Source organism: Haemaphysalis longicornis, unplaced genomic scaffold, assembly GCF_048455015.1.
Source record: "Haemaphysalis longicornis isolate Haplotype H1 unplaced genomic scaffold, Haemaphysalis longicornis Haplotype H1 scaffold_2, whole genome shotgun sequence".
Classification (NCBI taxonomy): Eukaryota; Metazoa; Arthropoda; class Arachnida; order Ixodida; family Ixodidae; genus Haemaphysalis; species Haemaphysalis longicornis.
In genome coordinates, this window is record NW_027526295.1 from 236323752 (window position 1) to 236340149 (window position 16398).

The following is a 16398-nucleotide window of genomic DNA, read 5'->3' on the forward strand; positions in this document are numbered from 1 at the left end:
AAACCATTTTTTTCCGTCAAAGTTTTAATTAAACAAGCACACAAAAATAATTCTGTCACAATGTTTTAAAAATATGATAGCGGTCATTCGAAAAAAACGAACACTCCGCAGAAAAAAATAGCACTGATCCAAATCCCATGATGCCCATGACTGGGAAGATGGAGGACCTAGCGGTCGAAGTGCGTGGGGAAAACGGAGCCCACTATAAGGTAAATTTACTGATACTATTCGAAATTACTTTAGTTCGTTGCATTGATGGCGTTGTTAGAGCCGAGGGACAGCTTCTAGTATAGTTCTTAGGCTTTCTGCGTTGCTTGTACACTTTTGGCAGCAGACCGAACTGCAAAGTTTTGTTAGGGTTAGAAATGTGTTACCGCGTTCCCTCCGAACTGTCGCTTTCGACGCAAACTTAGGCTTAAGTCCCGCTAAACACGTTATTTAAAAATATATTCGTGACGAAACCTGTGTTTTCTATGCCCCGGACAGTGCGATTTGTCGTTGAAGCCGCCACTGCAGCCTCGCGCGACGCAGCTAGCTAGCACACCTTGTGACAGCTTTGTTTCACCCTTTGCGAAGGCGTCTGCCTTTGCAGGGTCACTGAACCTAAAAAAAATGCTGTGGGCTTCTCATTGCCAGGTGGAAATCACTTTGTGGACGCATTATGAGGGAGGAGTGAATACAAAGGAGTTTGCTTATCTGGGAGCGGGAGGGGATCGTGATTTGGTGCCAGCGTTTCGGACGCCGCGTTCGTGGAGCCTTCGATGGCTCTCCTGTTCACGTGCAGTGTTATTTTTCTCCCCAGGCCTTCGTCGTCGACGTCCACGAGAACGACATCACAGTTGCGTTCGAGAACGAGTAAGTGATGTTTCCGTAATGGCACGGCCGGCGAGTCGACCGGGTTGGGGCAGTCATGGGCATGGCTCCTCCCTCTGCAGAGGAGCGAGCGTTCTTTGCGTCGGCTTTGTGAAACGAGAAAATGTGCAGCTCCGCGCGACTGCGCACGTTTTAAAAACTCGCGCCAGCCGCCAATATTAAAGGCGCACACGTGCTAGTCTCAGATGGCGTAATATAAGCGCCTAGTTGCCCTCCAAGCACATGGGCGGCCCAAACGTTGCTCTACGAGACGAGTGCTCGCGTTTGCTGCGCGCACATACGTACTGCCATGTCTTTTTCAATGTTGGAGCGTTCGGCTGACTCCAGGCCACCCACGCAGGTTTAAATATTTTTGACGCCACCTCGCACGCCGTGCCACGCCTTTGGGGACCCTAATCTAAACAATGATTAATCCGCTCAGTCTTGTGGGGCCAGAAATTCGTTGTAAAGAAGCAAAAAATCTCGCAAGCTCTCGCGTATTGTGAGCCGTGGAATCAACCAGGCCCAACATCGCCAGCGTTTTATTATACAAAACTCATTCAGTTGTATTCTGACATTGCAGGTTTTAAGGGAAATTCCATAAGGTTGCCTTGCCCCTCTTCACAGTAATGAATGGGGTCGATTCATGTCACCCGCCTCTTGGGTTCAATTTCTTATTTAGGACTTGTGATAAAAACATGGTACAAGAAATGGCGAGCTGGGAGAGATATTGTTCCGCCATTGTTTTGTTGGATGTTCGTGACTCACACCGAAGTAGTGTGCTGTGGTGTTGCATTACTGATGATCTTGCAAGTCGATTCAGTAATTGTAAATTACTGTGCTGTGAATACAAATGTAACATTGTGCCTGCAGCAGCTGCTTGTCAACGCAAAAAGTGCCGAAAGGGGGAAATCTGCATTGCCACCCCTGAGCTTTTTTCCCTCAGTACAATTTGTGACGTCACAAATTGGGGATTTGTATGGTTTTTTGGAACAAACTGTTGGGCGGGTACACGCACGTTGAAACTTCTGCTGGGCACGTGTTATTTGGAAAAGCGCTAAAAACAGCATAACAGTCATTCTCTCAGTACAGCTGGTGGTGAGATTTGTTTGGATTTCCAAGTCGGTCGAATAATTTACTTGCATTGCTGTATAGGTCAAAGAGCACCAAGAAAATCACAGATCTAGTACAGTCAGAATATTTGTGCAGGTGAACACCAAGCTATTTAACTTTGTACTATTGGTCTGTTATACCGCTGTCACACGGGCACTTTCAATCGCGATTGAGTCGATCCGGATCGAGCTCAATCCGGATCGGGCACCTGCTACACGGCAGTTTCAATCGCGATCGAGCTCGATCCCGCTCGAACTCAATCCTGGTTTCTCGATCGCGATCGAACGGAAGCGGCGATACTCTCGTCCCCGCTCAGTAATGGCACAGAATGTGACAACTTCAACGAACGCCACAAATTGTTTTAAATAACTTGACCCAAATAAGCGTGAGGTAATATTTACATAGTTACATATACCTACGACCGCGCGAAGTTACCAAACGCCGGCCACAAGTACATGGTTGGCGCCATCTGTCGAACACGAGCGCAACCCGTGCAACTTCTCAATCGCGATTGAAACGTGCCGTGTAGCAGCGGCAGTACGTCGAGCGCGCTCGAAAACTCGATCGCGATTCACTTCAATCGCAATTGAAAGTGCCCGTGTGACAGGGGTATTATATAACAACCAGCGGCAAAAGTATAAGATAACTCATGCGATTGGATATGTGACCTATCAGCTGCCACGGCGGGAAGGATTGTGTGGGTATTTTCTACCCCTCAGGTGGCTGCACTGCTTTGTAAGTTATCTATCGTTTTGATTCATGACCTGCTCTTTTGTATCATGATACATTTGGGATGTTGGAGAGAGATGCCAGGTTTATTTAGCTCTACAAAAAACATGCTTCATTTACCGTTGCACGAAAGCTTGAAAATGTTCAAAGGGTGGTCAGTTCGACATTCCTGCAGTTTTTGGGGGGGGGGTCAACTCAAATCATTAAAAAAAATCATTGCTTGCTGCTGTTGTGTTTGTGTACACATCGTGCAAGTGCGCACGCTGGACAAACCAGCTGATACATTCCCAATTACCATGTTTTAATGTTACATCGTGAAAGGTCAGCCCCACTGTAACTCCCATAAATATTCAAGTAATGCATTTTCTCCTGAGCCAACCTTTGGCTTGTCAACCCCTCAAAATCTTTTCACCCAGGTTCCACTGTGCGAGGGCTTTCTTTGGGGGGGGGGGGGGGGGGGGGGATTTGTTGAGTCTGCTTCAATGGCAGCAGGGTTGTTCCTAACACCCATTGTGTTGGGGCAACAACCAGCAGCAGTTGAGAGAACATTTGCTTGAGCTGAAGTTCAATTGTGGAGCAACACTCTGGTCCTAAAGGGGTACCACAGTTCAGCAGATACTTTCCTGCTTGCTTGCCTGGGTTGCTTTAATTAGGTTTTCTGGTCTTATAGCTCATTGTGCAGGCGTGAAAGGGACACTGAAGTGATTTGGAAATATTGCGGGGTTGCTAGCGCAAATTGTAGTCTGGAGTCTATAGGCTATTTTTCGACCACACTCGCTGCGTTTATGCGTTATTGTTCAGTAGAAAAATCAATTCTAAAATGCTGTTCTCCCCTCTGCATCCTCCTTGCCGATTTCTGACATTTTGTATGATGTTAAAACAAGATAACTTAGATTGACTGCGCTACTGCACTGCTCGCTGACCTTCCTACAGAATCAGTCAGCCAAGCATTAGTCGGCCAGCCGATGGTGGGTCTTCGCAGTTCCTTTGCTCTGATGAAACTAAGCTATCACATGTTTGTGCCTGGAAAAGTGTGCCTTTAGTTTGTTATTTTGTAGACTGTATCAAGTCCAAGTTGCTCCACACAAGTATGCTAGTAGAAAAATCTAAAGCCAATTGAAGGCAGGAGAAGAGGCACTACAGAATTAAAACAAACCGGAATTTCATCGCATAGCGTAAAACCAAGGTGCGGGAAGCACTTATTGCGCTGGGTGAATTAGCACAGCGGTCAGCATCACTACCACACATCTGCGAACGCTTTTTTGTCTGAGCAATGCAGTCGCCAAGATGAGATAATTCTGGAAATTTGGGGGGGCGCTTACTGCACAAGTGCTATACAAGAAATAGTCATCTAAGCTGCTTGAAATGCTAAGACTAAATAAAAATGTAAGCAGGCTATGCAATACTTTATATTTCCATTCCTGGCAGCGCGGGCTTATGGCCAAGTGGTCTGGAGCACTAGGCATGTTTTGCAGTGCGCAAGTTCAGAACCCCAATAGCCCTTTTTTTTTTTAAGTTGATTTATTTGTTTTTGGGAAGTGTTTTTTATATTGAGTTTACCATTTTCGCCCTGTAATGTTCGTTGCTCCACGAGCGAGTTCACAGAACGTGTGCAGACTGACACCGATGCGCTAGCGAGTTCCCATTGGCCTGCTGTTGCCATAAACATCGACTGCTTGCGGGAGTGGGCACAGTCCTGAATCAGCCAGCCCTTAGTCTGGTGCCAACACATTTTTTGCAATACTGGCATGAGTTAGGCAAACTCCAAAGATGAGGGAAAAGTGCATCACATTTGAGCATGTGTGGTGACACGGAAGATGTTCATCCACTGTGTACGCCCCTGCTAGTGATAGTTAAGATTCCAAGCCATCTGACACATTTTACAGCCGACAACATGGCTGAAGCGCGGTATGCTGATTACGGGGATATTGAGAATGCCCAGCCAATGATAACATCGGGTGCCAAGCATGTTTTTCGAAGAACCCATGCTTAGACATCGTCCAATCAAGTAGCACCTTGTATGGACATCACTGCTTTAGTTGGTGCGGCCGCCGCAGACCGCGCATGGTAGTTTTCCTTCTTTCGGGCTTTATAAAATAAATACCGCTTTATCGACTGGATAAGTGACGAAAAGTGTGTTTATTTTAGCCAGTCTATGTAGTGCAAGCAACAACAGGAGCTTGACAAATTCACAGTGTCCCTTTAGCCAGTACTTCTGAAGCCATGTTTCTTTGACGTGGCACTTATTGTGTAATGTAAAAAAAAACTTGGTAATGTATTCTTGCGTTGATCCTGTGGTTCTTTTCTGAGCAGGTGTTTTCAAGCTTGGCATTAGTTGGCTGTGTGAATAGTGCAGACTAAAATACCAGTTATGAGTGGTTGAATGATTCCAGTAGCAAGCTAAAAGCTTCAAAAAAGGAAACCAGTAAGCTTAGAAAAAAGTCGTAATGTCAATTTTTCGTGTTTAGTGGGATGTGGGGAACAAGTACCACCATTATTTGAAAACATTTGAAGGTGGCATGCAGGCACCTCGATCATTGGCCATGAGTTATTGCATGCCTTTGCCACCTTTTGGAATTGCTTTTGTTTTAGCCATTTTGTTTCGTTAAACCAGCTTCCTTGTAAGCACAGCAATGAAAGTGAAATGTCGTTGCACCTTCTTCAGATGCTGCATCTGGGGCGAGTGTTCCCTGGCAGGGACATTGTGGGCGTGGCGGGGCACAAGCATGAGGGCACATCAGAACCCTAGTAACTTAAAGTTCCCACAGTGCATTTGCCTGGCAGGGAAGTAGTGGGCATTGACTGAATCACTCAAACAGCCAGGTTGAATTGAATCATTGATTGAATGGTGCGCCAACTAAAAATGGTTGCATTTGTGAGTGTCCCAAAGTCTGAGGCTGGAGGCAAACCTCATGTCAAAATATGGGGGATGCAGAGGATAGCACCGGCAGGCAGGCTACAGGCACAATAAATGTATTCTATGCATTGAAACCAGGACAGAAAAACTCACAGAATTGAAACAAAAGGCTGGTGCTTGTCACAGAGTTAACACAGAACAAAATATAGCAACAAAAACAGGTATGCAGTTAATGTTACCAAGCTCTATTAGGGAGCAGTGTGCAAGTGGCAGCAGCTCATACATGAAGCCTGGTTGTGAGGAGCGTCACTTCAGGAGGGTGTCTGTGCTTATCCACATTTTAAGATTGCTGGATTCATCGCTCCATGAATCTCCACTGCTCAATCCACTGCCAATTAATTTTACACTGTTCCATAATTCAGCTTGGCAACGTTAACCAGACACTGAGCATCATGAGAGGGTACATTTGTAAAGGAGAGACACTGATTGGGCATAGGGACCAACCATTCCGAAGGCAGCAGTAGAATCCTTTTTTTTTTTTTTCTCCCCGACAGGGTTAGCTTAGTCTCGGTGCAACTTGTAAAACTTGTGAACTAGAGAAGTACTTCTACTGCTGTGGATCATATGTTCATGCTGTAATGATAATGATGCTTCATGCGTCTATTGTGCTGGATCATTATAAGATCATTTACCAACTGGTTAGCTTCAGTTCACTGCTGCTGGTCAAAAATCTAAAAAAAATAAGTCTAGATTTATCCTAGTGACCCCATCAATGCGAGTCTGTTGATTGAAACTATTCAACACATGGACTGGCAGGAAACTGGCAGGGATGGTGCCAGCCGACCCTGTGGTTCTACAGCTGAAATCATGACCACCCAGTTACTACTCTCTTGCTGTTGTGCAAGTACAACACCGAGGTGTTATGCCAAAATTTTGTGCGCTGCTCTGAAGACCAAGAGATGGCAGAGTAATTTGTTGTGGCTTGCAGAATTTCCCCCAAGTAATGGGAGCAACACTGGGCCGTTGTCGGGTAGATCTGGAGGGCAAGCTGGTGTCGAGAGGACGTGGCGCGTGCCCGTTTTCATGCTTTTCCGGGTGGACCCTTGTCGCAGCTGGCAGCCCCCCAACAAGTTTGCGTTCCAGCGGGTGCGACTGCCGTCGAGCGGGCGTAGCGATGACCTCTTCACGGAGGGCCAGGAGGTGGAGGTTTTTTCCAAGGCCAACGACCAGGAGGCCTCCGGCTGGTGGGACGCCCGCGTCAAGATGACCAAGGGCGACTTCCACGTGGTCGAGTACCAGGGCTGGGACACGGCCTACTCGGAGATCGTGCCCTCGGACCGCCTGCGGCCCAAGAACCCCAAGTGAGGAGACAGTGACGGCGATGATTGGCAGAGCTGTGCGGCTTTGCTCCGTCCCTCGCTTCACTTCACGCTCCCTTGTGCCTGCCTTCCCTTTTTGCAGTCCTCCGATCACAAAGAACACCTTCACCAAGTTCGAGCTGGACGTGCCCGACGACCTGCGGGAGTAGTAAGTGTCTCCTCCTCCTCCTGGGCTTGCCCTCCCTCCCTGCACGGGGTGTTGTGCGTGACCTGTGGCGGCTGTGGCCGCCTTTCTCCCCGTTGTTGTGGCAGCTGCAAGGATGACTCGGCCCACAAGGAGTTCAAGAAGGCCATAGGGGCGGCCGTGGTGCGCTACATCCCCTCCAAGCAGTGCCTCATGGTCATTGTGAGTGCCCCCTTGTCTTCTTGTTGTGGCTGGCGCAAGCCTGATGATAACCAGACCACCTGCTGTCCGTGTACTCCCCCCTTCCCGCTTTTGCCATTCTCTCGGGGGCATGGTGGAAGGAGTGCGAGGACACTTGTTCAGCAGTGAGGACCATCTGTGTGGTTTGCACTGAGGCACACTTGCACACTTTCTTGCTCCCATCGTCATTGCAAAGTGTTGGCCTTGCCACGTCCACAGTGCTGGATGTGCACCTTTTGTCAAAATTTTCTTGGCCAATCCTAAGCCTTCTCTGCCAAAAAGAATTCATAGAGTAGGCTTTACCCTTAAATGTGACAAAAATGTTTTGACACTAAGAAAAGGAGTTTTCTCTAGCTTTCCGGCATAAAACGTTTCAGCCTAGTTGGGACATAAGCTTGTCATTGGGTTTTCTGTGGCCAGCGCACTTTCAGCTTCGCGTAAAAAAATTTGACGAAGACTGTATTTATGCAGGAGCTGTCATCTATTCCTATTTGAGGAACTCCTTAGGCGCTGTGCTGCTGCATGCGTTATGTTATCAGGATGCTTTGCCGACCAAGGTCTCGTCACCAGTCATCCTTTCTCTCCATGTTCTATAGATAAACAAGAATAGAATGAATTGTGCACAGGTCACATCGCCTTCGGAAATTGAAAGCTCATTCACAGGCACGTGATGTGGTTTGCCTGTCTGTCAGCTTCAGACACTAAGTGTGGCTCTTGGCTGTGCAGGCCCGTGCGGAGGCGGCCAAGAAGCGGGCGGAGATGATGAGCGAGATCTACTACCGCAACCTGAGGCAGAAGCTGATTTTGCTCAGCAAGACAGAAGAGGCTGCCCGACAACTTGAGGTGAGCCACTGCGGCACACTGGGATGATCTGTTGGTTGCTCCTCGTAAAGTGAGCGAACCAGTGCTTCTCGGGGCAGAATTGGTGAGCATGAGGCTGCAGTTTTGGGGGAGCAAGTGAGGTCCCTTAACTTCCCCGCAAAGCTGGCACAGTGCGACACAAGCCCTTTTGTCGATTCCATATTAATGCCCTGGTAGCGTTGAAGAGAGCTGTATGCTGGGGTCTTCGCAAAAGCGTATTACCTGCATATCAGCTTATTCACTAGAGGGAAATTCGAAAAAAAGTGCAGATGTCTACACTCTATTAAGGCTTCTTCCTGATCTTGCGTACCTTGGGATTCTTCAATGTGATGGCTGTGTCCTCCTCGGGGTGAAAAATAAAATTCCATTGTGTTCAGAGTTTGGCACGGGTTAAAGATTCCCGTGTGGTTAAAATTAATCTGGAGCCCCTTGCTATGGCACGCCTCAAAACTCGGGGGTAGCCTTGGCTGTAAAGCCCCAGAATTTGATTTTTGCCTTTTCCTCAGAAATTTTCGTGTGCGTTGTGGGGAAAGCACTGCCTGTGGGTCCTACCACGCTTGGACTAAGTTTAAAAGCTAAGATCTCTCGTGCCTCTGGCAGCCAAAGCTGGAATGCAGCACTTGCATTACTAGGGTCAAAGGGGGGAAAAGGGGGGGTGCAGTTTCGGGTGAATGGTAGAGGTGGTTGTTGGCAAGGTTGGAAGCGGGCCCCTCTGTCCTTTTGCAAGGGTGGTGGATTCAACCCGACTGCATGGTATGGCACACGTGTCACCTGTTGCTTTGTGGGCATTTGGGTGCGAGCGAGCCAGCTTGACACAGTGTAGGCACACACTGGCCGCAAACCACAAGGCCGGGCTTGCTTTTTATGAGCTCGGGAGGGGGGAGTTGGGGGGACAGGTACGCTTCGGTGCTCTGCATCATGCTGCCTTGGCACGTGCAGGAGCCTCGCATGCAAAAAGAGAGCAGCAAGTGGTAACTAACATGCGTGCCATTTACTGGAGCCTTGGCCTGTGGTCTCTCAAGTGCGCTTGCATGGCTCCGCTTGTGGGGCAGGGGGCTGGGCCATGCGCAGCAATGGTTTCACTGTCTCGGGCATTCGTGAACACAGAGTGTTGAGTGGCATATGGGATGCAGGAAGGCCCACGCCATTTTATCACCGGAAAGTTAGTGCCAGGTGGACAAAGTTAACGTCGCAATCTGTTGAGGTGCGTTTCAGTTTTGCGATTCATGGAAATTGCACAGGTAGGGTGTCACCATGAACTTAATTATTGTGGGTGCGAACAAAGCCAAGTTGCTGCGTTCTCTTAACCAGATCATTGTAGTCTTCAAGATAGTCCTACTACTTCAGCGTTACCTGGGTAAATCGATGCTTATTGTTCTAAGTGGGGACTTCTCTACCATATTGTTAAAAGATAATGACAAAAATTATCCCATTATCAGCAATTTTCTGGTGATTTCGTATAAATCGACAGCAGTTACAGCTGAGGCACATGTATTCAACAGCCTGTTTTCGTACCTACATCAGAAGTCAGTTTCATGAACTTCATTTGGTGACTGCTGCAACCCTTGAGTTGAACATTAGGTAGAGTGTCAGCAAGTGCCATAAAGTCGCACTCTCTTCATATTTTGTGAACGACCATCGTTATCGACACAGTAACTGAGTGTCCAACTCATTTCCGTTTATCCCTTCGTAGTGCACAGAAAATGTGCTTAGCACTTTTGCTTATGGTGATTGCGCAGCCAGTCCATCACATCTCAGCCAGCTTACAGAAATCTCTGGCTGCTGGTGAAAGGCTGGTGAGCGTGGTAAGAGCAAACACCGTGTTCGGATGATGCAGTTGTAGTTGTAGCAAATCTCTCTTGTTTCTGTAAGGGTGCAGTTTTTTTCATCACAGTGGAACTGGAGTAGCTGTTAGAGGCAAATGGCTTTAGAGTGATGTGTTCTGAAGTGTACAGTTTTGTTGCACTGAACAACTGCGGCATTTGTGGGACCTAAAGCCTTGTTCTCCATTCTGAGATGAAGGTCATGAGTGGTGCAAGCACAGCAAAAACAATTTTAAGTTGACTATTTAAACCCACATGACTGAAGACACACTATCGCCTGGGCATAGATTCCATGTTCGAAATAAACCGAGAAAGGCACCACCCGCACAGCTGGCATTTTCTTAGCAGCTGACTTTCAAGAGCAGGAAGCACTGACGATGTCAGTTTCAAGTACCATTTAATTGCCGCGGCAATGCTGGCTGGTAAGGGTTATGGTTCTTTTGGGTGGTGTATGTGTGTAAGGAACGAGTTCAGGAGGAGGCAGGCTGTGATGGGTGCAGAGAAGCTCTAGCCACCGCTGTGGTGCCAACCAGTGTGTGCTTTTGCGGCGTTTCCCTTTGCAGAGTCGTAAGTCTTCTCAGAGAGGGGATGCCAATTCAAAACAAAAGGTGTGTGTGCTAACCCTTATCGTGCTTCTCTGTATGTACTACGTGTGCACGCCAGTCCACTGCATGTGTCTGGAGCATGGGGAAACTTGCTTGCTGTGCACAAGTGCTTGGCCAGGGCTGTCCTGGCCAGGGCACGTCTACTGGTGCGCGCGGGCGACATAGCCCAGTTATCAGGCTTCCTCTCGAGTGGCAAACATCTCTGGTGATCCACGTGCAAAAGCTTTGTGTGATGTGCAAAGGCTGATTGTTTGACCCCATGTTCTAAAACACACTGGAAGAAAAATATAGGCGTTCTTGAGTGACCGATGGCGAAAAATGATTCAATGAGTGGCTACACGAATGTTTGCGTAAGTGGAGCAGAAATTTGTCAGTGTACAGTTCTTGCAGCGCATATTGTTGAGCTTTTTTTCCCAGAACAGCAGCAAAAAGCAGCGTGCGATAATCCTTCATTTTTGTAGACTTTGTGGGTAAACAGCGTAAAATGGCATTGCAGAAAAAGGACTGTCAGTTACACCCTATTGCTGCGACACTTGACTCAGATGTTCTCGTGGGCAAAAATGTAAAGGCCAGCTGCGGTAAAGTTTCACCTTCGCCTAATTTATTTTTAATAAGCAGTAGTTAACAGTACTGGGACATTGCTCGGAGCGCTGTAAAATGCCAGGTTAATCAATTGGAAGCATTTAATATAGCTCCACAGTAGATGACACTGCACTTTCTGGCAGATTCTGCAGACAGCTGCAAAGTGGGAGTTATATCCCTGCCAGCCTGGTCCACCAGCCATCCAGGCGTCCTCTGCCCGGCGCCCTTCTCCCACTGCGGACTGGGACACCGATAGCTCAGCTGCTCTCAAGCTCGAATACAGGCTCAAAATTTTATTTCGTGACAAAATTTGTTCGTTATATTCCGTAACAGGTAAAGCTTGCCTCATTAAAAAGAGGTTTTAATGGGGACTTTATGGTGGAATCAAGATTTGCTCGTTATATCCCTTATTTCATTATAGCCCATCTTGGTATAACGAGGTTTAACTGCATATAACTTCTAGTTGGACTATATAAAAGTAGGGCTTTCAAGAGGACCAAATTCTCATTTCAGTTGGCCTTTAATACATACATTCCAATTGCGAAAGCATCTTCTTGAGTTTTGGGGTTTCCATTGCCCCAAGTCGCTGCCGCCATTTTTTCATTGCTTTATCCATATTAAATAAGGCATATTAAAACGTAAACATGAAAGCACTAGTGCATACTGCGCGCGTACGCCAATTATAGCTGCACAGCTGTGTGGCACGTTGAGCTAGCACGGGCCAACTGGCATAAGCGACGTCTTCCGGGACTCTGTCGAGCGCACCAAATGTTTCACGAAACAAGTACTATCAACTGTAGCAAACATTATCCCGACACAAATCTGGTCAACAAAGCTAGAGCGGACAGCAGTCCTGAGGGTATGGTGGCGCCATCTAGGAAGACTGACAGCAAACAAGGCGTACCGCCATTCGCGGCAGCCCTAGTCCACATACTTATGTTCGCTTCAATACTTTCCCTGGATATGTCATGCAGACGTCACGAAAATGCATGATTCAATGGGAGAGTCAAAATTATGGCTTAAGTTTTTAAATCGTTTGGTGCCTGGAAAGTGCTCGGGGCACTATAAAAGCCACATATTTTGAATGAAACAAACTTGTATTTTGTCTGGCTAGCCAGCCCCTTGGAGGTTTAGATAATGTTTCGTCTGGGTATTCTCCTTTGTCTCGCGTGTTCACGTTTCGCTGTACTAGTATCAGGCTGAGGTGTGTATAAATGAGTGGCATGTCTATTTCTGAACTCTTGTATGCTTGTAGGTTGGTGTTGTAACCGGTATGTTCTTATGTGGGGAGCTACCGACCATGTTGCTTATTGAAGTTAAGGTTTGTGGTATTGGTGTTTGGCACTCAAAATGGCTCCCTGCCACTGGTGCTACCAAAGTTTAACGAGCTGTAAAATTAGTTCCAAGCGATGCATCAAAAAACTGCTTCGATTATTGCACTCACCAGGGTTCATAGTATTGGAAAATATAAAGATTACAGTTTTATGACCAACACTGTTTTGTCTATTGCTTGACTAAAAATGGCTAATTAGTGCTAATTATCTTGGGAACTAATTGACCTACTGAGAAAATAATGGCATATCTGAAATCAGTGGGAGAAAAGCAGCAAGACTGACAAGTTTTACAAAGTTCACTCGAAAATTAAGAGGCTGTTTTAAGACCAGTGTCCCCCCTTAACTCTTTCGTTACCGTGGGAAATTGACCAAGTTTGAAGGGTCTAACAAAACATTTTTTTGTGCTATACATATTGGTTAGGCACACATTGCAGTGACATACAATGCAGATTATTCCACGCGCTTTCCAACAACACCAGTTTTATTAATGTTTTCCTAAATAATGATTCCGAAAAAAATTATAAAATTCGAAATTTTTGTCCGCGCGTCAAAGAAAAAAGTAAGTTGTGTATAATAAACCACGTGTAGTAGAAAAAATTTAGAATATACATTTTGTAGGTAGACATTTCGAAAACCCGTCCTAGAAAAAAAAAAATTGAGTTGCGCAGTACAATTTGTCAGATATAAAAAAAATGTTAGCCCACGTGGTGCCCATGCCATGTGGTGAAGCCCAACCTCTATTTCAAGTTTTGCTATTTTGGATAGTTCTCTAGAAGAAATCTGGTGGTTTGACATTATTAAAGGCCCAAATTAGCCTCCACGTGATGTAAAAACACCTTGTCAATGATTATGACCGGCACAATATTGAAGGCAAGCAAGCGATGTGAAAAAAATCCGCTTGGAGTTGAGAACCAAACTCTTTGGTGGATGCTTGTTGACGTTCTGTTGATCGCTCATCAGTCAGAACTTTCATTTGCGTTTTATTATCATGTTCTGACTCACTATAGTAGCCCTGCTTGCAGGAATAAGGTACGATGCGCTAGAATCATGCCCAGCAAGCTTTCACCAAGCCGCCGTCGGGCTGTGAAGAGAGTTCAGCACTACGAGCCTACTACATTGCAGTGCCACCTAACAATTTCAAAAAGAAACAAATACAAGGCTGTTGGAGACTTTGTCAGAATAAACAGTACTACTAAGAAGCGACACTAGGCTTCCGGAAATACCCTCGTATGAAACTGAAACTGTCCAGTGAACAGCTGGCGATGTTCAAGGCCAATTGGAAGCGTTCTCCTCGTCTGAACTGATACCCGACGACTTGGTGTTATCGTTTGACTTTCAGCGGTAGCTCTTATCGCAGAAGCAAGACGTAGATAAAGTGGAAGTGCGAGCGGCATGCTTCTTTTGAGGAGCAGTAGCGGGAAATGGAGGCGCCATGGCAAATCAGCTTGTAGTTGGGTAACTGCGTAGTAGCGCTAAATATGAATTTCGCAATGCGAAAACGAAAAAGAAACTGCTGGAAACTGGTTGAAAATGTCAGGCACACTTGCTAGACATGTGGGGGACCATCAGAAATAAGCTTTGGGAGAATAAAGCTGCCCTTTGTCCGAACCAAAGATCATTAGTGAATAGCTGGGGCCATTTTCAAGTAATTATCACCTCTCAACGCTGTCGGATTACAAAGCTGACCCCATTATTTGGTATTTGACTTGCCAGGAGCCTTTTGACAAAAAAAATATTACGGTAATGCAGCCTAACCACGACCTGCATCCTTTTTTCTCAAGTGCAGCAGCCACGCCCCCTTCGTCAAAAACACGCGCACCTCAGCTCGCAAAAAACGCCGCCAAAAATCTCAATGTCGCCGGAGCGGGATAATTTAAACTGATTCTAAAATGGCAGTGCCTAGACTAACCACTGACCGCATTAGCTGTACGAGAAACGACTACAACATGTCGAAATAGGCAATATAAATCATCGATCACTGGTGATCGATTTGAATAGGCGTGGTAACGAAAGAGTTAAAGATCCCCATGTGCTCAAAATTAATCCGGAGCTTTCCACTACGGTGCACCTCATTGCCTGTGTAGTGTCACCGCGTTAAACATTATAATCAATCATGTTAGAACTGTTGAGTATTCCTAAAATAGTATGTCACTGATGGCCAGACTGGTGAGGGTTCTTTGGAGGCTGGTCACAATGCAATTCCTTAACTTTTGGGTGCGTGCTTAACATCAAACATTTTGTTTCGTGTGAGAGTTTAGTGTGGATCTTTATTGCAGTTAGTGCAGCTGGCTTTGGCAGATCGTTGTGGCAGACAAAAAGCCTGTCTGAGATAGCGCGTAAGAAAACACGTGCCAATCTGCTTGTTCTGTGGCCACTCCTGTCGCAGTTAGCATGACTGCACCAAGCTTCAGCAGTAAGGATATCGTTTCTTTCCAATGCATTCCTACAGACTTTTGTTAACTGAAAGACCACGCTTTGCTCTGTGCTTCCTTTAGGGCTCTGTTAGCATGTTTTATTGCTTTGTGCCCGTGAGCTTTGTTGCATCGCTGTAGTGGAGGACCAGCCTTATTCTCACGCCCTTCCTTTGTGCTTGTCTGAGCTTGTGAGCTTAGCGTCGTAACACTGTGTGCTTCGAAGTACTATTTCTTCAGAGAAGGCAGTCCAATTTGTTTTGTTGGTTCTTAGCATGCGATTCCACTGCAATAGCTCTATGTTTTGTACTTGTGTGCAGTTTCATTTGAGCATTGTAAGCTGCTAAAACAAAGGGGGGCAAAGATATTATTATTGTTAATAATCATTAATTATTGGCGTTCAGCATTAGCACACGGTCACTTTCATGCTTTAGTGGAAAGTATTCATTGCTACAACACCCCCTGATGGGGCCACTGCAGTTTTGCCGCTGAGGAATGCTTCATGCATTCAGTCCAGCTTCTTTGGTTTCCCGAAACATTTAAGAGCGATTTTGTGTGCATGCGGGCGCAGGGGACACCCCATCAGCATTGCTTACTTGGAGCTCAGTGTCTGCTGGTGGTGGCGGGCCGCAAATGGGGATTTGTACAAAGCACCACAAAACAAAGAAGCTGGGTAATGGAGGCAGTATTTAACACCATTGGAAATCGGGGCGCGTAATTTTCAGAACAGGCTACTGTGGGTCTCGGGAATACACCTCCTGCATGGATGCGAATCCTCATTCACTTCCACGTGTATAGTGACTTGACGTCCTTGCAATTATCGTTGATGTTGTCTAAGTTAAATTTTCTCGTCGAAAACGGCCTTAATCTTTACCGCCCCTCCTGTGCGAGTTGTGTACAGGACATCCAATTCTGCGTTCAGCAGATAACATTGAATGTTGCAAGTGTTGAATCTTGCATTGGCGTCGTTTCAGCTGTTTGATATTCGCCTTCTTCCTAGTAGAAACAAATTGTACTGGTACTGGCATTTGGCTTATGTGTCGCGAAAATAAACACTGCAGTTGAACCCAGTTAAATCGAACTCCAAGGGGATAGCAAATCCATTTAGAGCTTACCTTACATGCGATAGCTTACCATTGTGTTCTATAAAGCACGGAAATTATGAAAACGCGGGGCAATGACTGCTGCCCTTATTCGACACGAAAAAAGTCTCTGCACTTGGCCTGCTTTGTCTTCTGTGTCATGAAGTTTGTCAAACTGTCTTCAAACTTGTTGACGTCGTCCAAATGATTGTCCGGTGCCTGCCATTGCGCCATGATGACAACGAATCACCTTGAACAGACTCGGCTATATAGCTGGTTAGTCATATTTGTCAGTCACTAGTAGGGTGTGCTTTTTCGGCATCACCAATATAGGAACACGTGCACGACACGCTACTGAACGGCCAGACTGCGCTGCCTTTGCCTTTGCCAGCTTTGTTGCGCAGTA

The 16398-nt window shown here is 46.4% G+C and overlaps 1 protein-coding gene across 7 annotated transcripts in view; it reads left to right on the plus strand.

The window, feature by feature from the left end:
• Positions 1-75: 75 nt before the first annotated feature.
• The window catches only part of LOC144170173 (RNA-binding protein FXR1-like), a 40932-nt gene continuing 24609 nt past the window's right edge, over positions 76-16398 (plus strand). Inside the window, exons 1-7 of one of the 7 annotated variants that reach the window (XM_077699788.1) lie at positions 76-209; positions 803-855; positions 6664-6912; positions 7013-7078; positions 7183-7276; positions 8021-8137; positions 10542-10586. In XM_077699788.1, the coding sequence (XP_077555914.1) occupies positions 138-209; positions 803-855; positions 6664-6912; positions 7013-7078; positions 7183-7276; positions 8021-8137; positions 10542-10586 (696 nt within the window). In that variant the 5' untranslated portion in view covers positions 76-137. Of the gene's footprint in view, positions 210-597; positions 637-802; positions 856-6663; positions 6913-7012; positions 7079-7173; positions 7277-8020; positions 8138-10541; positions 10587-16398 lie in introns of those variants that run through there. The other 6 variants (XM_077699792.1, XM_077699787.1, XM_077699790.1 and 3 more) reach the window with 6 other exon arrangements.